A 23,194-nucleotide genomic window follows, 5' to 3' on the forward strand; every position below is an offset into this window, starting at 1 on the left:
CTTGCACACATGCAGAGTGAATATATGAATTGACCTCTGCCTTTATACAGCTGAGGATACAGTGGGAAGATTTACTAAGCTAAATCTGGCTCTTCTACATCTTTGGACTGCTTTGTCTAAGTTTACACTGTTTAACTAGACTTGACTTAAAGAGGACCTTTCATGTCCTCGGGCACATGCGGTTTTATATACCACTAGAAAGCGCACTTACGGTTTTCCTGTTATGTGCCCCGAGTGAAGAGTGACCGTGCATTTACCGATAGCGCACTGTCAGAAGGGCGTTCCTGACAGTCTGTGAATGCCCCTCCTGACAATCTGTCCGTAGGTCTGTACTGGTGGGGCGTTCCTCACTGCTCAGTGTCATGGCTAGGCAGTGTGCCCCTTCACAGTACAGCACTAAGGACACACTGTCAGGAGGGGCGTTCCCAGCTAGACTGTCAGGAATGCCCTTCGGACAGTAAAGTGCTATTGGTAAAGATATGGGAGGCATAACAGTATGGGAAACATGACAGCATTTAGTCTTTACCCACCAGCTATGGGAGAACTGACAGGTATAGAATAAATGGAATTAGCCAGAATCCCATTCACTTTGTACGTAATGCAAAGTGCACTGTTTTTTGCCTCGGTGTTTCCCCTGCAGCCAAAGTGCTGCTATTCACAATAATTCACAACCTATATAATGAATGTACATATACAAAATCCTAGTATTTAAAGATTACCAACTGTTACTATATGCTATTTGTATATATATAATATAATGTACAATTAAATGTATGCCATTGGAATATTCTAGGTTGATTTGCAAAAAGTCTTCTTAATCTCTGGAATACAAACTCAAGGAGCAAGAAAATATTTGACTCAGTATTACATCAAAGAGTTTTTTATTGCATATAGTAAAGACAGAAGAAAGTGGAATGTTTTCAAAGGAAACAGCACAGCAACACATATGGTAAAAGTGTTGAATTCTTTTATAACTTTTTATTATCATAATGTTATATCTTGTTTGTGAAATACGGACAACAAATGCAGGTCATCTGTTTTCTTTCCCAAACCCATAGACTTTCATTGATGTGATACATCCGTGATGCATTGTTATCCTTGAAAAAAGGACGTGCTTCCATAGTTTTTGGAAACACAATGATATTAATGGATGCTTATGACATCTGTGAAAACTGCAGACACCATACAGTAAATACGTGAAATGCAGACATGTGAATAAGGCCTTAGATGTCTGCTTCTGTCACAAACAACACCAAAATATACACAAAGCATAAAGTAAAAATTCATTCTGTATAATCACTACATACATACATATATATAAAATATATAATAAAAGTGACACACACCAAAGTGCCCAGCTAAGGCTAAATGTATACATGTAATAAATCAGCACACTTGCCAAATATCAAGCAAATATGTGTCACGTGTTAAGAAATGCCATGCATACAGTGCCAAGCGGCCTATAATGCACAATTACAGAAGATTAAATATACATAATATATAAATTGTGGTACATATACAAACCATGGGCACTCACCTCCAAATTCTGACTTATACAACACAGTCATATTCAGACAAGGCCTGAACAGAGCGCTATAGCATTCATTTCTGGCACTATGGAAGTTACCAGGGTCTTATAAGATCCGATCTGACTCCCTACACACACAAAAAAATATGTATAAATATATATAGTTATCAAATAATAACACCATACCAAATATTACCAGCATATAGCAATTAAATATTACATCCATACTGTTATGGAACAAAACACAGAGACTAATATTACCAATAATACCTCTATACAAGACCCAAATAATCCTGCAACACTATGACATGACAGCCACCATTGCATAGTAATGTAAAGGGGTTGTCCTGGCTTAAGCTATTTAGGGCCTATCCTCAGGATAAATACCATAAATACCTGATCAGTGGGGGGGCCGAGAGCTGGCCCTGGACTGATCAGCTGTGTGGAAGCAGAAAACTTTGTCCCCTACATAGCAGCTGGCACATTCACTTCACTGCCCACTGACTTAAATGAGCGCTGAGCTGCAGCTATAGGGGAGAGCTTTCCATTTTTGGCCCTGTATAGCGTATAGATCTGGAGCTATACGGGTCCATACAGATGACTGATCAACAGGGGACGGCTGTTGGCCCTCCACTGATTAGGTGTTTTGTGGCCTATCCTGAAGATAGGCCATAGCTAGCCATAAGCATGGACAACCCATTATTATTAGTTAGAGCCCCCTTATTATATATAATGCCTCTTTATTACTTATAGTCCCCCTTATTACATATCCTACCCCTTATCACATATTGTGCCTCTTTATTTGATATAGTATCCCCTTATTACATATAGTGCCTCCTTATTACACATAGTCCCCTCATATTATATATAATGCCTCATTATTACTTATAGTTCCCCCTTATTATATATAATGTCTCATTATTGCTAGAGATGAGTAAAATGTTCGATATTCGTTTCGAATAGCCGCACAATATTCGACTATTCGAACGAATATCAAACCCCATTATAGTCTATGGGAGAAAATGCTTCGCTACAGGGGATCCCACCATTCGACTCAGGAGAGTCACCAACTCCACTATCACACCCCAGGAAATGATGCCAACACCCTGGAATGCAACTGGGACAGCAGGGGAAGCGTGTCTGGGGGCATCAAGTACTTTTATTATGTCGGGATCCCTGTCAGATTGCAATATGCCAGAGCGGACTTTTTCCCATAGGAATGCATTGACCAGTGTTGATTGGACAGTGTACAGCATTCGGCCAATCAACGCTGGTTCTGCCTGAGGAGGCGGAGTCTAAAATCGGTCCACAGCAGTTTCCATTCTGGTCCGATTTTAGACTCCGCCTCCTCCGGCAGAACCAGTGTTGATTGGCCGAATGCTGTACACTGGCCAATCAATGCTGGCCAATGCATTCCTATGGGAAAAAGTCAGCTCACGCACATTGCAAGCTGACAGGGATCCCGACCAGATAGAGCCCAAAAGAGCTGGGTGAGTAACATTCCCCCCTAAATAAAGGTAATCCCTGGCTAACCCTGCCTGTAGATCTGTCCCTGTCTCACAGTCACATAGTTCACAGTCCCAAATTAATCAAATGTTAAATTCACCATTCGTCTAAATTGGAGGTCACCTGATTTCGGCAGCCAATGGGTTTTTTTCAATTTTTTTAACTGCCTCCGTTGTCGTAGTTCCTGTCCCACCTCCCCTGAACAGTTAATGGTGCAAAAAACGCGCCAGGGAAGGTGGGAGGCGATACAAATTTTTACTGCGTTTTTCTCGTGGTGTTCGATTGGAATCGAACACCTCGAACGGCCTGATATTCGATCAAATCTGTATTCGATCGATCGGTGTTCGCTCATCTCTAATTATTACTTATTTTCCCCCCTTATTATATATAGTTTATCCTTATTACCTATAGTTTCCTCTTATTCCATATAGTTCTTCATTAGTTTTATTGGTAGTATTACCCCTGTAGTGCAATCTATAGTAATGATTTGTATTACTCTTACAGATATTTGAAGGCAACTCTGATTCATCTAGCATAAAAGAAAATCAGTTTGAACCACCAATTGCTGCCAGATACATCAGGTTATTTCCTACAAAGTACTCCAACCAGCCTGCACTTCGTATGGAGCTACTTGGATGTGAAACACAAGGTAACATTTACAGCGCCATGGCCCGGAGCAATTTGTGCACCTCCTATAGCTATGGCATTAGTACAAAAAAAGGTTATCGAGAAAATTCCAGATGAAGTAGTGCGGCTTTAGCCTAGATGCGATCTAGACTGATTGAAACTGATGGGAACTCTCTCAACTCCCCATTATGGTTTTATGTGTTGACCTTGAAGTTAGCCTAAATCAAACCTTATAGACAATTATCCTATTAATATTATAAAGGTGAAAGTTTGTGAGTTTGGATGTTTGTGGGTTTGTGTGTTCGGATGTTTGTTCCTCAATCACGCAAAACCCGCTCCACCGATTTGGCTGAAATTTTTCACAAACATAGTTGCGCAATAGGCTACTTTTCATCACAATAGCGCACATATGTTTTTCCCAGGACCCCCACAAAACCCAAACTCACATCACTATCTCTGCAATCTCACACACTTTGGACCATAGCAAGCCACAAAATTCATATTACCCTCTACAGCAGAGGTCAGCAACCCCTGGCACACGTGCCAAGAATGGCACTCCTGCCATATTTCACTGGCACACCAGCAGCACAGGACCTGCAAGAGTTAAATGAAGTCCGAGGTCCCTTCAGTGCTCTGCTAGAGCTGAGGCATAAGGACACTCCCCTTTGAGAGGGGTGCAGGAAACCCAGGGGGTGGAGCTTAATCGCTCAGGTCTGTGCCTGCTATAGTGGTCTGCATCCTGCAAAAATTCTCCGAGGAGGAGAGGAAGCTGCTAGCAAAGTGAAACTAAAAAACACACAGGTACATAGGATTACTATTCTCATTAATGTCAGGCATTTGGGGTTATTAGTTTAGTGTTAGTAACTCCATGGGCCTCACATTAATAGGAATACACCCCATCATGTCCCTCATATTAACCCCTGTGTGCCTCACATTAATAGGAATAAACCCCATCATGTCCCTCATATTAACCCCTGTGTGCCTCACATTAATAGGAATAAACCCCATCATGTCCCTCATATTAACCCCTGTGTGCCTCACATTAATAGGAATAAACCCCATCATGTCCCTCATATTAACTCCTGTGTGCCTCACATTAATAGGAATAAACCCCATCATGTCCATCATATAATAATAATAATAATAATAATACATTTTATTTATATAGCACCAACATATTCCGCAGCACTGTACAATTTATAGGGTTCAGATACAGACAGACATACATAACAAAGAACGTCATTTCACACAATGGGACTGAGGGCCCTGCTCAAAAGAGCTTACAATCTATGAGGTAGAGGAGGTGACACAAGAGGTAGCAGGGGCGGCATTGCTTATACAGTGTTCAGACAATTTTGTGCATTAGGAATTGTGATAGGCTAGTCTGAAAAGATGCGTCTTTAGTTTGCGTTTGAAACTGTAGAAGTTGGGAGTTAATCTTATTGTCCGGGGTAGAGCATTCCAGAGAAGTGGTGCAGCTCGGGAGAAGTCTTGTATACGAGCGTGTGAGGTTCTGATAATAGAGGATGTAAGTGTTAGATCATTGAGTGAGCGGAGAACACGGGTTGGGCGGTAGACAGAGATGAGGGAAGAAATGTAGGGAGGTGCGGCATTATGGAGAGCCTTGTGGATGAGAGTAATAACTTTATATTTTATTCTATAATGAATAGGCAGCCAGTGTAGTGACTGGCACAGACCAGAGGCATCGCTGTAGCGTCTAGCCTGATAGATGAGCCTGGCCGCTGCATTCAGAATAGATTGTAGAGGGGAGAGTTTAGTGAGGGGAAGACCGATTAGTAAGGAGTTACAGTAGTCAAGGCGAGAATGAATCAGAGAGACAGTAAGTGTCTTTAGTGTATCTCTGGTAAGGAAAGGGCGTATTCTGGAGATGTTTTTGAGGTGGAGGTGACATGAACGTGCGAGTGATTCAATATGAGTGGTGAAGGAAAGGTCTGCGTCAAATATGACCCCGAGGCAGCGGGCATGCTGCCTAGGAGTTATAGTAAGGCCTGAGACTGCAATGGATATATCAGGGACAGATCTGTTAGATGGTGGAAACAGTAGTAGTTCAGTCTTAGAGAGATTTAGTTTCAGATAGAGCGAGGACATGATATTAGAGACAGCAGAGAGACAGTCACTGGTGTTCTGTATGAGTGCAGGGGTGATGTCACGGGAAGATGTGTATAATTGGGTGTCATCAGCATAAAGATGGTACCTGAAGCCAAATCTGGCGATGGTTTGTCCAATGGGGGCTGTGTAGAGAGAAAAGAGCAGGGGGCCGAGGACCGAGCCCTGAGGAACCCCAACAGCAAGGGAAAGAGGGGAGGAAACAGAGCCCGCGAATGATACACTGAAAGTGCGGTCTGAGAGATAAGAGGAGAACCAGGAGAGCACAGTGTCATTGAGGCCGACTGAGCGGAGCATAGTGAGGAGAAGTTGATGGTCAACAGTGTCAAAAGCTGCAGAGAGGTCCAGAAGAATAAGAAGAGAGAAGTCACCATTGGATTTAGATGAAGAAAGTAGCTGGGAGACTTCCTCTTCTGTAACAGGTTCAAAAGATGAGAATGGACAGTCTGAAGTGCGGCTGGTGAGGGGATCAGTACTATCGTAGGTGTGGGAGTCAATGCCACCTGGGGCTTGGGCAGTAATTTCTTGACGGATCTTATCAATTTTATCATGGAAATACATGGCCAGGTCATCAGCACTAAGGACTGTGAATGGCGTCTGTTCCTTGGGTGTGAGTAAGGAGTGAAAGGTTTCAAAAAGCCTTTTAGGGTTGCTGGAGAGAGAAGAGATGAGGGCGGTGAAATAGTCTTGTTTGGCGAGGTAAAGGGCAGAGCTATATCTTTTAAGCATAAACTTGAAGTGGAGGAAATCTGCAGGTGAGCGTGATTTTCGCCAGAGACGTTCGGCACACCTAGAGCATCGCTGGAGAAATCGTGTCTGTGGCGTGTGCCAGGGTTGCTGCCTCCTGTGTGGGACTTTACGAGTGGAGGGGGGAGCAACCTCATCCAATGCATTTTTGAGGGTTTCATTATAGTGACTGGTGGCCAGATTGGGACAGGAGATTGAAGAGATGGGGGACAGGGAGGACTGTAGAGTATCTGAGAGGTGCTGGGTGTCAATAGCACGCAAGTTCCTATATGTGTGATGGGTAGGGGCGTCTTGTGAAGGGGAGAGAGCACTGATGGTGAGAGATGGAAGGTTGTGGTCAGAGAGCGGCAGAGAAGAGTTAGAAAATTTAGAGACTGTGAGGAGTCGATGGAAGACTAGATCAATCGTGTTACCATCTAGATGTGTGGCGGAAGAAGAACATTGTGAGAGACCAAGAGAAGTGGTTAATGAGAGAAACTGTGAGGCAGCCGAGGAGTGAGGGGGGGCAATAGGGATGTTAAAGTCACCCATGATGAGGGTAGGAATGTCACTGGATAAAAAGTGGGGAAGCCAAGAAGCAAAGTGGTCCAAAAATTGGTAGGGTGAGCCAGGTGGGCGGTAGATCACGGCTACACGTAAGGAGAGTGGGCAGAAAAGTCTGATAGCATGGACTTCAAATGAGGAGAATGTGAGTGAAGGGACCGGGGGAATGGACTGAAAAATGCACTGCGGTGACAGAAGTAATCCTACCCCACCACCCTGCCTATTATCAGGCCTAGAGGTGTGAGCGAATTGTAGGCCACCATGAGACAGAGCAGCAGGGGAGGCCGTATCTGACTGCTGGATCCAAGTCTCAGTAAGGGCGAGCAGGCCAAGGGATTTGCTAAGGAATAAGTCATTAATGTATTCTAGTTTGTTACACACTGAGCGGGCGTTCCAGAGAGAGCAGTTAAAAGAGACAGGGGAGAGATGAGGGGAAGGAACACGGTAAATATTGATGAGGTTTGTAGGCCTTCTATGTGTGCAGGGAGAAGAGTTAGTGAAGGAAGGAGGGCCGGGGTTAGGAGAGATGTCCCCAGCAGCTAGGAGGAGCAGAATGGACAGAGACAGAAGGTGGTTCAGGGATTTATGTGGGCGCTTATGTTTGGTGTCACTGCTAAAAGAAGTAAAGGGGTGATTACAGAGTGTGAAAAGTGTGTGAGAGCTGTACATGGGAGAGGGAAGAAGAGAGGGACTGATATGGATGGAGTGTACTGGTGGTAGAGATGGAGGAGAGATCTGCAGGAAGCCAGTGGCTAAGATAGTAAGAGACAGTGCAGCTACAGGATACCATGTGGTAAAACTTGTTGTTTTAGGTTGAAATTTACCTGGTGTTCTGCCATGGCTACCCTGTTTTGTGCCCTGTTTAAGTGCCATGTATAAGTGCACTTTGGTTAATCTGCACTTCGGTTAAGATGCAGTTTGGTTAAGATGCATGCTGCAGATGAGATGCCCCCGCATATGAGATCATATTAACCCCTGTGTGCCTCATATAAAGGTTACTACTATGTGAGACATGGAGGTACTAATAAAATACCTCAATAATGAAGATACTTAATTATTACCTCCAAGTCTCTCACATATCAGTAACTCTTAAACAAGGGTTAATGTGAGGGACATGATGGGGTTAATTGCTATTAATAAGAGGCACATGGAGTTACTAAACTGTCATGCACAGGGCCAGACTTTATGTTGCTTGCTCAAGAGTATCCTGTGCCCAAAACTTACATGTACTGGCGGAAAATAACAAATCATACAATGTCGTATATCCAAGTATATTAACCTGAAATACCTCTGTCCCAAACACACTATGTACAGTTTATACCAACACCGTATGGCAGCTGAAATACAAATTAACTTCAACACAAAAGTCTCATGTGTTCTCAGAATTACAGCAAAAACAAGATACACAGTTACATTTCATATCCCATACCTTATACACAGTACGAAAACCAGCTAGTTATGTTATATTTGCCTCTTACTGTAGCAATTGTTTGTCCAGTGTAATCCAATAAAATGTGTTCTTTTAAGGTTGTTCTGCACCACTTGGTATGGAGAACTATAATATCAAAGATATGCAAATAACGGCTTCCTCACACAAGTCTACTTGGTTTTCATCTCCATGGTTGCCATCATTGGCGCGTCTTAATATGGCTGGCAGTGTTAATGCTTGGCAAGCAAAGGTACGGAAATGTGTTTTTTCCTGGGCTTTATTCATTTACATGTGTGAGGGTCTAATGTAACTAAATAATATTTCTGATGGACTAGAGGTTGTATAGATAATATTAAGGGTATGTTCACACAGAGTTTTTTGCAGGCGGATTTTGACGCGGAATCCACCTCAAAATCTGCCTGCAAAAATGGCTCCCCTTGACTTCAAAGGGAGCCGCTCACTTTTTTTTCCCGCTAGCTAGTAGCAGAAAAAAGAAGCGACATGACCTATCTTGCTGCGGATTCTGCGTCTGACTCAGCCACAATGTCCGCGACTCGTAACACCCTCCTGTTTATGCCCATTCATTCAGATCTAATCAGGAGCGGGATGCCGCTACGGAATGCAGATGTTGTATCGGCATCCTGTCGCGGGTAGCCGTGCGGAAAGTTCACAAGGAGGAAAAGTTTTCTGCCCCGTTTACCTCTGTGTGAACATACCCTTATGGTGTTTAGATGTTTTATAAATAATAAAAGTTTTCAAAACATTTTTCTGATGATCTTAAGTCTTCATAATGAACTCCCTTGGCTAATACATCAGATTCCAATGACATAGAGAGCTCTTGTGAAACAATATATGTGCCGCATTGGGGAAAGACCATTGGTGCAGCTGCAAAGGGGCCCAGGAGTTCAGGGGGCCCTATCACCTCAACAGCAGCTTTCTACTATCTATTAGATGGATAAATGTCTAAGCCAATGAACTTCACAATGAGTACAGGAGGACTTACATTAATGAGAGGTTCTATACATAAATAGGGGGAAACATGGGGCTCATAACTGGTCTTGCACCGGGACTCTCAGCTGCCTGTGTCAGCTCCTGAAGTGACAGACATCTCAGTGAAGCTCAACAAACTCAATCAAGTTAGTGGGTTCTGTCAGACACTGCTGGTGGAACCAACAAATTCTTATGGTTTCCATTTATAACAGTAAGGCCTTTTTCATAAGAGTGAGCTTGGTCCTTGAGATTCAGATACATTTCAGCCTTATTTCCTAGACCGAACACTGAGCCAGGCAGAGTTGTAGAGTTGTAGATGGGGTGACGATGGGGTATAATAGTCCTTGGGGACTCATCTTCCCCTCATTTGGTTATATACTCGTTTATACTCTATACTGGGTATATACTGGTTTATACTATGTACTGGATATATACTGGATATAGATACAAGATACAAATGAGCTTTATTAGCATTACCAAAGAATAAGACATTTGATGTTGCCAAAGCAAAAAGAAGGTTGGGGTGGTGGAAGGGGGTGGGTACAGGGTCCATGGGTTGGGGGTTTGAGTGTCCTTAGGGTCTTGTCGTTCTTGTTTGGGGCGTGTGGGTATCAGTGAGTATGGTGTAGACGGGTGATATATACTGGCAGTGGCCTAACTACTGCCATAGCAGCAGAGGCACTGCCACAGAGCCCGGGACATTAGGGGCCCGGTGACAGCTGCTACCGCTGCTATCATTATACTCGGGCGTCTTTTCCTTGTAGGCTTCGGCCTAGTCGTCCGACGTCACATGAGCCGGGCTTGCGTCGCGGGTCATGTGACGTCTGACATCATTGAAGATCGACTACTTCGGAGGCCGACAGCGTAGGAGCCGGGAGATAGGTGAGTAACAGAGTTTTTTAAAATGTTTTTCTCCCCCTGGGTCTCCGATTATTATACTCTGAGGTCTGAAAAGACCGCAAAGTATAAATTGTTTATGGGTGTTCATTATGGGGCATAATACTGTGTGCAGGGGCCACTATGGGGGATAATACTGTGTGTAGGGGCCACTATGGGGGATAATACTGTGTGCAGGGGCCACTAAGGGACATAATACAGTGTGTAGGGGCCACTATGGGACATAATACTGTGTGCAGGAGCCACTATGGGGGATAATACTGTGTGTAGGGGCCACTATGGGGGATAATATTGTGTGCAGGGGCCACTATGGGGGATAATACTGTGTGTAGGGGCCACTATGGGACATAATACTGTGTGCAGGAGCCACTATGGGGGATAATACTGTGTGTAGGGGCCACTATGGGGGATAATACTGTGTGCAGGGGCCACTATGGGGGATAATACTGTGTGCATGGGCCACTATGGGGATAATACTGTGTGTAGGGGCCACTATGGGGGATAATAGTGTGTGCAGGGGCCACTATGGAGATAATACTGTGTGCAGGGGACCTATGGGGGATAATACTGTGTGCAGGGGACATTATGGGGCATAATACTGTGTGCAGGGGCCACTATGGGCAGGGCCGGCTCCAGGTTTTTATGGGCCCGTGGGCGACAGAGGCTCAGTGGGCCCCCTTGTAAAGGAGGCGGGGGAGTCGAGACACTGTGCGTCGCAGATGAAGCGAGTGACGTCACGCAGGAGTGTGGCGTCACCAATGCCATACCTCCTAAATTTTAAAGAGTAGAAAGAGGGGCAAAATGTCCCCAATTTCATGCCGTTCTCTCCCCACCCCCTTCATCTTCCCCAGTGTCATGCCGTTCCCCCCCCCTCCCCTTCATTTTCCCCCCAGTTTCATGGGCCCCCTTCATTATGTTCCACCTTAATATTTAATACAAAACAAACACTTACACTCACCTTCCATCGCTCCCCCGACGCTCCTCTCTCCGCTCTCTCACTCCATTCACATAGGCGATTAAAGCAGGAGTTGTGAGCTCAGCTCCTGCTTTAAAGCTGCGGCCCGGCTTGCGTGTGTAGGCGCGATGTGATGACGCCTATGTATTCAGCTCATCGGCATCCGTCGGACGCCGATGAGCTGAAATCGGGACAGGCAAGTGCTGGGGCGGGCAAGTGCCAGGGGGCCCCCAGAGGCTCTGTGGGCCCCGGCACTTGCCCGACTATGCCATGCGCTGACGCCGGCCCTGACTATGGGGCATAATACTGTGCGGAGGTGCCACTATGAGGGATAATACTGTGTGCAGGGGCCACTAAGGGACATAATACTGTGTGCAGGGGCCACTATGGGGCATAATGCTGTGTGCAGGGGGCCACTAGTTATATACTGGTTTATACTGTGTACTGGGTATATACTGGTTTATACTGTATAGTGGGTATATACTAGTTTATACTGTGTACTGGATATATACTGGTTTATACTGTATACTGGGTATATACTGGTTTATACTGTGTATATACTGGTTTATACTGTGTACTGGGTATATACCGGTTTATACTGTGTATATACTGGTTTATACTGTGTACTGTTTATATACTGGTTTATACTGTGTACTGGGTATATACTGGTTTATACTGTGTAATGGATATATACTGGTTTATACTGTGTACTAGATATATACTGATCTATACTGTGTACTGGACATATAATGGTCTATACTGTATACTGGATATATACTGGTTTATCCTAATTGTATTTTTTCATGTAGTCAAACAACAATCAGCAGTGGCTACAGATCGACTTCCTTGTGAAGAAGAGAATCACTGGAATAATGACACAAGGTGCCAGATCCTTTACCTATGATCTGTATGTGAATTCCTACAGTGTTCAGTACAGTGACAATGGAAAGACCTGGAAGTCTTATATGGACAGTTCCACATCCATGGAGAAGGTAACTATTTAGGAATAATTCTGGACTATTTTATAACTATACCAGCCTACAGCTGTCTGGCCATGCTGAGAGTTGTAGTTTTACAACAGCTGGAGAGCTGCAATAAGTTGTGTCTATATATATCTATATTCAGACAATGTCAGATTGTGTTAACGTATTGACAAAGGGAATGGAAAAGCCCAGTTGTCAATTTAATAAACATTTCCAGGAGGAATAACAGAAGAACGGCAAAATGTAGAATTTAAAGATGTTCCACAATTGTTATTTCATGGGGAAAGTCAGAAGAAGATTTTAGAAGATTAAAGAAGATTTTACATGTCCTCAGGCACATGCGGTTTTATATACTGCTAGAAAGCAAACAGTGCGCTGAATTCATGTCATGTGCGCTGAAAAACTGTCATGTTTTTCCAGTCATGTATAACACCTTTAAGAAGAGGTTGTCAACTTCCTAGAGCCATTCTCTTGGCACTGCATGGTATAACTAAATGTGAAGGATGCTTAGTCATAAATAAGCAAGGAGAGAAGGGCACACTTACAGCATGCAGCCGTTACCCTATTGTAAAGGGGAATTCACATCATGTTTTTAGGATCCATTCACTGGCTATGTCTAACAGTTGCATAAAACAAAGCTAAAAATAGATGCAAACGGATGACATGGAGCCACTTTTAGAAAATAAAGGGCAACCATTTATACATTTTTTTTCCTCCATCAGACACAAAACAGATGCTAGAAAAATGTGAATAGCCCCGAAAGAATATATCCACACGTGAGATAAAATGTTTAAGATATAATCTACATAAAACTGCAAGTGACTTTACAAATAGATTTCGATATATGTTTCTAATATAGTTTAGGCTAGGTTCACCCTTGCTCTCGGGCGTGCTTAAACAGCAGTTACCCGTGGTCACCCACGGACCCCAAGACTATAATTATGGTTATATTATGGTTATATGTACAGTTTTATACTGAAACTGGCGGAGAGAAAAGTTCTCTGTGCAGGGATTTTCTCTCTACTGATTTTCAGTAGAATCTGCGACGGAGACTCCAACACAGGTGTGAACGAGAAGTATGCGACACTTTCACAAAAAGCTTCTTATCAGACACAAGAACATAGCAGAGTGGACCCCCACCCTCCTGTGGGCTCCACCAGCAGGACCCTGCAAGGTGCTGATGCTGGTGCCAGCGCTGTTTACTCCATTACTGCGCTCATAGTTTAACATGTAAACTATTACATAGTGTTGATAGGAAGATACTTTATATGATTTTAATCATGTTCTATGCCTCCTGAATCTATAAATTGTAAATGTCTACATACATATACCTGAAACTCTGTCCTCTATAGTCAGTTTGATATGGAATACATAATACACAGCAAATGACTGAAAACTAAAGTGTACTCTCTTTGTACTATTTCAGATTTTCAAAGGAAATAGCAACAGCTTTGGACGTGTCAAGAATGAATTCAATCCACCAATATTTTCCCGATATATAAGGATTATTCCCAAGAGTTGGAATGAAAGCATTGTGATGAGGCTGGAAGTCTATGGCTGTGATATGTGACTTATTGCATTGTTTGTGCTGTATTTTGGATGCCATCAGAGGAAATTTGAAGTATTTCAGTACTTTTTAGTGAATTGGGAGTTCTAAACATTCATGAAATTTATGCTTTTTGATTTTTGTGAGTTTATTATTTATAAATTTTTTCTGAACTATGTTTGTTATTATATCTTTCTTCTACAATAACATATGATTCATTTGCACCTATTTTTCTACATCTAAAAACCTTCTTATCTTCTTGTAGAAGAATGTTTTGCAGCATTTTTCTGTAAAAATGTATACCATGGACAACACAGTATACTGCAATAAACAAATATTAATACATATGTCAGTTTAGTTTATTATATTCTTTGGGGCTCCTACTCAAACCAGTGACTGACAGCCTGCTATTTGCAAACCAAGGTTTCTGTCTGCCAGAGACATAAGTTACAATGTTTGCAGCTTAAAGTAGAATGTATGAGACACTCCCACATCCCAAAATGAATGTGATGTACCGTATGTGTAGCCACTAAAAACACAGACAAGCAAAAAAACCGATACATTTTCATTGGTCAGTGATACTGATATGCATTGAGACCAGTTCGTCATGGGACTGTGGAAGACACTACGGAAAAGACTGGACAACCACCATCAGATATGGAGATTTCTTCTCTGCTTGATGCTGGATCCCAGGTCACTACCCTGGCCCATCCAGTGTTAGAAAAATGCTTCAGTTCAGAGCCACCTAATACCTGAATTTAAAACAAGCCAATCATTGTCCTATCCAGAAGATGGCAATGATGTGTCTGGACATCAAAGTGTGGGGGGCAGGCCTTAGGCAAGCTGGGCATAGGGATTGTGGAATCTAGGCATTGAGGAGTGCTGATCATTTTGAGGATGATTGTCTTGAAGGACCTGTTGTGTCCGAAGTACTGGAAGGCAGATCCAAATCAGAAGTCTCTGCAGGTGGCTCTACAGTAAATGGTACCATTGTGTTTGGTCCAAGCCATACTCACTCAGCTGCCCAGAAAGGTTGGGGAGTTGTTTGTCAGTCGCATGCTGTGCGGTGTGTAAGGAGATTGTGTATGGGTGTGCATAATGAATCGCAATGACCATGAGATGACACGACCCTAGCAGAGGTTGTGGCTCAGGGTTTATACTGTCCAGGATGTACAGATCCTGAGGAATCTATGTTGTTACCTGGAATTGGCGGGTCTGCCTACTGGTACTCTCACATTCAGACTGGTATGGAAGAAATGCTGCTGACTGCGATCAGTTATTTCCCATGGTCCTGGGGCCCATGCTGAAGCCTTATCCCATTGTGTCCGATTTTGGAATAATACACCAATGCAATAGGACAGGCCAATGCAATAGGACAGGGACCCAAAGGCCTTATTGGACTGCAAGTGGGGAGGGTGCAGCCCCTTGTTTCTTTGCAGTGAGTGCTTGGGACATAAGTAATTTTGCTTCTGGCTTTCTGGCTGCCATCTTGAGAGCTGTATGTGTTGACTAAGGACCATATAGAAGATCCTGCTGCTACCTGCTCACCTCTTTACTATCCAGCCTTCAGGGCACATCCCTGATAAGTGGAGGTCCCCCTCATTTATTTTAGTGGCCTGGATTGCCAAACCTCCTCCAGACGGCTGCTGCTTAGGGTTCCATATCTCCTAAGCACAACAATCAAAAGGGAAAGGAAAAAAGGAAAGCACAGCCCACTCACAAGACCTGTGTGGATCAATGTCCAGGTTCACACCATTCCTCTTGGATGACCGTTGCACGGACTGATGAGCCCCATTGGCTTGGAGCGGAATGAACACAGTACAAAAAAGTATGTCCAGCAATCGAGCACATCCAATAAAACTTAACTTTTAATCGAAAAAACACATTACAAAATAAAAAAACAAGCAGTGAGAAAAGCAGAAGTAACCCCTATGTACATATGAAGCATCTGGCTGACGGGTATCGGAGACCTGGAGCAGTTTGCCAAAGAAGAATGGTCTAAAATTCCAGCAGAACATTGTAAGAAACTCATTGATGGTTACCGGAAGTGGTTGTTCGCAGTTATTTTGTACCACACTGACACCCAGTGATGTTTCGGGATACTATTGTGCAAATCATTGTTCATCTGGAGATTACAACACTGCCATATTGTGCAGCTTCCCTGCATTGACTTTATCAGTTTTACTGATACATTACATGCACCATTGAGGCTGTTTCGAGCATTCTTATGCCTCTATTTGCCAATGTAGTCAAGTCTCAGACCACGTAGTCTGTCTTGGTAGTTTGTTGGGTTATACATTGAATCTGGATAAACTGAGGCGTTACTGCTATGGGGCAATAGTTTTCTAATTCATATGGTGTAAGTCTTTGTTATCTTATCTGGGAGTATCAATCACTGCTAAATTGTATCAAATGAATTTTTGCCAATATATAACTTCCCTGTACACTACCCTTAACAAATACAAACAACTCATTCTGTCTCCAGCTTATGAAAATGTGCAAATTTCCCAAACTCCTATACCTTCTGCAATCACTACCGCAACTTCTCAGACCTAAAAAATGTAATTACTAATTACATAAACAAACTTTCTAGGTCATTTACATGGGGAGGTGGACACCCAAGGATAGCATTTCATCTTCTCACATAACCCGGGTCAAACAGCAGAACAAATTTTCCTGCTATTTTAAAATATAACTTGGTGCAACTCTTGCAGGGTCAGGGACTGACTTCAATGGGTTTCTTTTTCTGCTAACAAAAAAAAGAACCCATTGAAGTCAATGGGAGGCTTTTTTTTCAGCGCTGAAATTCCACACCAAATTCCTAACCATTTTCCTCCATGTGAATGGCCCCTTAATATCAGATGTTGGCAGTGCCATGAACTGGGTCATGTTGCTGTCCTCTGTTCTCTGACGACTGAGCCCATTGACTGCAGCAGTTCTAGGAGGGTGTTTCTAGGTCCTGGTAATAGGGTTATAGTATGAATATGTTATAATGTATAGCTTTATAGTGACTTTTAGAATGAGGCCCCACATTGCAGAAACACGGCTTTTTTTGTTGCAGATTTCGCTTTGGTTTTTTGAGCTAAACTCAGGAGTGGATTTAACAGAAAAAAAATGTCTAAGAGCTTCCTTTATATTTTACATTCTTTTCTAATCTACTCCTGGCTTTGGAAGCAAAATCTACAACAAAAAAAAGCTGCGCCTTAGGGTGCATTCAGTGTTGGACTCTGGTTCCTTGGGCGCAGGACCGGCACCAGTATTTGTGGGCCATTCAGCCACAAAGCCCCTTTTGGAGCAACTCATGCGAAACACATTGTCTGCATTGGAACCAATAAAGAAAACCCTCTACTAGAAAGCTTGGGTAAAGAGTGGATCGTCTTTCTTACCCTCTGTTGGAATTGGTTCTGTTCTGCCATACAAGTAGACAGAACCTGTTAGGACGTCAGAATGTAAAGAGAAATTTGAGGTGGACATCTGCCTCCATTCCTCTTTATTATTGGCAGCTTTTCACTGCTGATTAGGCCCAAATCTAACCAGTGGGGAGTCTCAAGCCGTGGCCTCAGCTGCAGAATCTTTGGCAAGATTGCGCAGGACACATTGTTTTTCCAATGTCCTGCTCCAATTGTTTTCAAGGGGAGGCAGAATGAGGGAAGAATCTGACGCTGATTTGGTTGCAAACTCCACTGCTCCAGATTCCACCATATGAACAGGGCTTGTTACTATTGACAGTGCAATGAACACATCTGTATTATGAAAGTGGCAAATGCAGAAACTGGGTGGGCTGATATATGTATATATATATATATATATGGGCATAAGTAGCAAACACTGAGCCCCATAGCAAACCTTTGTCTTCAGCCCCCACACGGCATAGCACCCCTTTCCTTACACAGTATAACTCCCCACCTACACATAATAGAATGTCCCACATTGGCCTCCAGACAGTATAATGTCCAATAGTGGCCCCTCTACACAGAATAGTGTCCCATGGCGTCCCCTCCATACAGTATAATGTCTCACAGTGGCCCCTACACACATTATAATGTCCCATAGCCTCCCCTACGCATAGTATAATGTCTCTTACAGTGGCGTAACTACCGTCATAGCAGTGGAGGCAGCTGCCACAGGGCCCGGGACATTAGGGGCCCGATGACAGCCGCTACCGCTGCTATCATTATACTCGGGGGTCTTTGCAGACCCCCGAGTATAATGATCGGCGGACCGGGAGAGGACAGGGAACCTAAAAAACACTGTTACTTACCTCTCCACGATCCTGCCAGGCCTCCTTCCTACTTGTCTGACGTCTCTGACGTCACATGAACCCGTGACGTCCGACATCATAGAAGAAAGACGGCAGCGTAGAAGACAGCGTAGGAGCTGGGGACAGGTAAGAAACAGTAATTTTTAATGTTTTTATTCCCCTGGGTCTCCGATTATTATACTCTGGGGTCTGAAAAGACCCCAGAATATAATGATTGTTTATGGGTGTCCACTATGGGCTATAATATTGTGTGCAGGGGACACTATGGGGGATAATACTGTGTGCAGGGGGCACTATGGGACATAATACTGTGTGCAGGGTACACTATGTGGCATAATACTGTGTGCAGGGGCCACTATGGGCTATAATACTGTGTGCAGGGGACACTATGGGGAATAATACTGTGTGCAGGGGCCACTATGGGGGATAATACTGTGTGCAGGGGCCACTAAGGGACATAATACTGTGTGCAGGGGCCAATAATGGACATAATACTGTGTGCAGGGGCCACTAATAGACATAATACCGTGTACAGGGATTACTAAGGGACATAATAGAGTGCGGAGGAGGGGGTCGGTCGAGGTCTTCGGCGTCGGTTGGGGGGAGCCCCATGTCAAAAGTTCGCCACGGGGCCCCGCCATTCCTAGTTACGCCACTGGTCTCTTAGTACAATGTCTACACAGTATAATGTCCAATAGTGGCCCCTCTACACAGAATAGTGTCCTATGGTGTCCCCTCCATACAGTATAATGTCTCACAGTGGCCCCTCCACACAGTATAATGTCCCACAGTGGACAAAGCATAATTTTCCATACATAACCCTTCTACTTAGCATAATATTTTACAGTGGCCCCCTTCCCACAGTATAATATCTCACAGCGGACCCTCCACAAAGTATAATGTTTCATAGTGACCCTTCTACATAGTATAATATTTTACAGTGGCTCCTCCACACAGTATAATGTCTTATAGAGGACCCTCCACACAGTATAATATCCCACAGCAGCCCCTCTACACAGTATAATATGTCTCACAGTGGCCCCTGCACACAGTGTAATGTCCCATAGCTGCCCCTCCACATAGTATAATGTCCCACAGCAGACCCTCCACACAGTGTAATGGCCCATAGTGGCCGCTTTACAAGGTATAATGTCCTATAACAGCCTCTCCACACATTGTATTGTGTCATAGCGGACCCTACACAAAGTGTAATGTTCCACAGTATCCCCTCCACACACTATAATATCCCACAGTATAAAGTCCTATTGCCGTCTCTCCATACAGTATAATGTCCCACAGTGGCCTTCACACAGTATAATATCCCACAGTGGCCCCTCCACACAGTATAAAGTCCTATAGCGGTCTCTCCATACAGTATAATGTCCCATAGTGGTTCTTTCACATAGTATAATATCCCATATTGGCCCCTCTACACAGCATAGTATACCATAGTGGCCCCAAAGAATTTTCCCAAAAATTTTGGGTTCAATAGAACCTGAACTCTTTGAGGTTTGCCATTCACAAGTTACTATTATACTATGGGATTTCTTCAGGCCCCAGAGTATAATATAGCAGAGGCCCATGGGAGGTAACAAATATTAAAAATAATATTACTCACCTTCCCTGGATTCAGAGACTGCAGATTGGCACTCAGGGGTCACATTGGCATCATTATGCATCATGACAGCAACTTAACTCCTGAGGCCCTATTAGTGGTCTCTGACATCAGGCACAAGAGAACAGAGAGCCATATCAGAGTCTAGGAAAGGTGAGTAACATTGATTTTATGTTTTATCACTTCTACTGGGCCTACGCATATTATACTCTGTGGTATGAAGAGCATACAGTTTCAGAAGAGCAGTTTCATTTTGGAATACTGCTCTAGGAAACAGACCATAGTAAATTTGGGTATCTTATGTTGGACCATTATTGTGTTAGAGCCTGGGATGACCAAAGAATCCTCTGGTAGTCTAATGGATTAGTCTAAGGGCTCATTCACACTACGTATACACCAGCTTATTCTGAACGTAAAACACGTTTAGAATCAGCGGCGTATAAAGCAGTTCCCATTCATTTCTATGGGAGTCGGCATACGAGCGCTCCCCATAGAAATGAATGGGCTGCTTTTTTCACTACGAGCAGTCCCATTGAAGTGAATGGAAAGTGCCCGCGTGTAGGCTCGGCATGAGCAGAGCTAGCCGTACACGCGGGCACTTCCCATTCACTTCAATGGGACTGCTCGTAGTGAAAAAAGCAGCCCATTCATTTCTATGGGGAGCGCTCGTATGCCAGCTCCCATAGAAATGAATGGGAACTGCTTTATACGCCGCTGATTCTGAACGTGTTTTACGTTCAGAATAAGCTGGCGTATACGTAGTGTGAATGAGCCCTAACAGTGGGATACTGTTGCCATGAAAGTATATATCTGGTCTGTACAATGTTTAGGTAGGTTGTACATGTAGGTAATGGTTTATTAAAAAAAAGAAGCCGCAAGGTCACACTAGGCCCCCTAAGGTTGCAGGCCCCAAAGTAGCTGCTACAGCTGCACTTCTGCCACTGTCCATGGTCTAGTCCTGGTGCTAATGTGTTTTTTGTACGTACTCTCAGTGGTAGCTAGAGGTGGCATGGACTCTCTGACTAGTCTTGTATCACTAGCTGTGATACACTAGGTGTCCTGATCAGGGGCAGACAATGGCCTTCCTCAGCCAGCAAGCCTGCAACTTGCATCTTCTCATATTTACAATTATTAATGACTATTAATAAATCAACTCTTATTGGGCAGATAATCTTAATTACTTTCAGGTATTGAGCCTGTACTAGTGACATTCTTGCTAGCTTAGAGTACTTAGAACGTTAATCATAACATCACTTGTGGGCTACTGTGTGGGGGTCACTGGTGAGCACATAATACTGTATGGGAGACACAGTGGTGTACGTAATACTGTCTGGGGGCCACTGTGGAGCACGTAATACTGTTTGGGGGCCACTGTGGAGCACAAAATACTGTCTGGAGGCCACTGTGGAGCACATAATACTGTCCCAGTATTGCTTACAGTATTAGTATTAGTATTAGTATTGCCGGGGCTGTGCTGCTCACTCACCGTATTCTTGATTACTGCTAAAGCTGTATCCCTTTCAAGTATCTGAGATATTGCTTCAGTGCCCGTAACCGCCCAGGGGGCCCCAAACAAAAGTTTGCACCCGGGCCCACAAGATTTTAGTTACACCAATGGTGGCTGCCCTGGGCCCACCCAGGCGGTTGCCATTAATATATCTAACTTTTAACTAGTTCAGTGTTCGGTATAATGGATGGGATTCTGACTAATGCAGAAAAATATCCGCAGTGGAAATGCTGCGATTTCAAAAACTGTTGCGTTTTTGTAAATCCCAGCATGCCAATTATACCTATACTGCTTTCATTGTCCATATAGGTATAATATACTGTATATACCTATATGGACAATGCAAGCAGTATAGGTATAATTGGCATGCTGGGATTTACAAAAACGCAACAGTTTTTGAAATCGTAGCATTTCCACTGCGCATATTTTTCTGCATTAGTCAGAATCCCATCCATTTTGCAAGTACTGAAAATTGCAGCGATTTTGCAATGTGGGGCCTGAGGGAGATTTTTTTTTTTTTTTTTTAAATCTGATTGGTCAGGGGCTAAAGTCTAGTTCCTGCACTATACAGTGCAAGGAGCTGAGGCAGATAGCCCCATGCTCTGTATAGTGACCAGGCGCCATTACTATAGCTCAGTTCCTATTGATGTCTATGAGCTGCAGCAATGGTTCCCCTGCACTATAGAGGGCCTGGAGACATCTGCTTCTGATACCATTCACTGTATAGTGCAGAGACTGAATGTACCAGTGAATTGTTGGTCCGTACAGGGACTGACTCTTGGCTCCCCACAATCAGATATTTATGGCCTATCCTTAGGAGTTTACACCCCCTGGTATCCTGGATGGTCGTCTACATTGCCAACCCCTTATCCCAGCTCTGATTATGAATAATGGTCAGTTTCGTGAGGGGAGCAACTTATATAACTTTTATTGGTTGTATCACAAATCTCAGTAAAAGTGATAAAATGGGCTCATTCTTCAATAGTGTTTAGAATTATACTTCCCAAAGCAAACTGAGGAGCTAATCCCACCAAATTTCACCCCATGGTGCATGCTAGATAATATATTGGCCATATCTCACCACATTGTACTTAATGTCACTGTTCCACGTTGTTTGGTCTCCCATGTAATGTATTTGTATTACAGTTGTCATACATGATAGAGAACACATCTTACATAAATATGGCGGATGTTTGTGCCACATTTACATTACTATCAATTAAAATTCAATCCATTACAATGTATTAGAACATATTATCAGTTCATGTATAATCCTATTAATATTATAAATGTGAAAGTTTGTGAGTTTGGATGTTTGTGGGTTTGTGTGTTTGGATGTTTGGATGTTTGGATGTTTGTTCCTCAATCACGCAAAACCCGCTCGACCGATTTGGCTGAAATTTTCCACAAACATAGTCACTACACTCGATTGCGCAATAGGCTACTTTTCGTCACAATTGCGCACATACGTTTGTGCCAGGACCCCCACAAAACCCAAACTCACACCACCATCTCTGCAATCTCACACACTTTGAACCATAGCAAGCCAAAAAATTCCTATTGCCCTCTGCAGCCTCGCCCCTAACCCCACACAATCTCATATACATATACTTTACCACTTTGCCCCTCCCCATAACGATACTCCAGGAGGCTCTCTTTAACGCTCCGGAGCAGCCATGTTTGCCGACCCCCACCGCTCTGACAATCCGCGACACCGCCCACCCATGTCAATACCCCTAGGAAGTCTAATAAATGCAAAAAAAAAGTTTAAAAAAAAGTAAAAAAAATATAAAAACAAATAAAATGGATTAAAAATTCAAATCACCCCCCTTTCCCTAGAACACATATAAAAGTAGTTAAAAACTGTGAAACACATACATGTTAGGTATCCCTGTGTCTGAAATCGCCCGCTCTACAAAGCTATACAAATATT

General features: G+C 43.5%; 1 protein-coding gene across 1 annotated transcript in view; it reads left to right on the top strand.

The window, feature by feature from the left end:
* The window catches only part of F5 (coagulation factor V), a 70,852-nt gene extending 56,788 nt beyond the window's left edge, over positions 1-14,064 (top strand). The window contains exons 22-26 of the mRNA XM_075263995.1: positions 794-949; positions 3,539-3,683; positions 8,606-8,757; positions 12,159-12,341; positions 13,759-14,064. Of these exons, the coding sequence (XP_075120096.1) occupies positions 794-949; positions 3,539-3,683; positions 8,606-8,757; positions 12,159-12,341; positions 13,759-13,902 (780 nt within the window). The 3' untranslated portion in view covers positions 13,903-14,064. The remainder of the gene's footprint in view (positions 1-793; positions 950-3,538; positions 3,684-8,605; positions 8,758-12,158; positions 12,342-13,758) is intronic.
* Positions 14,065-23,194: the final 9,130 nt, after the last annotated feature.

Source organism: Leptodactylus fuscus, chromosome 2 (assembly GCF_031893055.1).
Source record: "Leptodactylus fuscus isolate aLepFus1 chromosome 2, aLepFus1.hap2, whole genome shotgun sequence".
NCBI classification, from domain to species: domain Eukaryota; kingdom Metazoa; phylum Chordata; class Amphibia; order Anura; family Leptodactylidae; genus Leptodactylus; species Leptodactylus fuscus.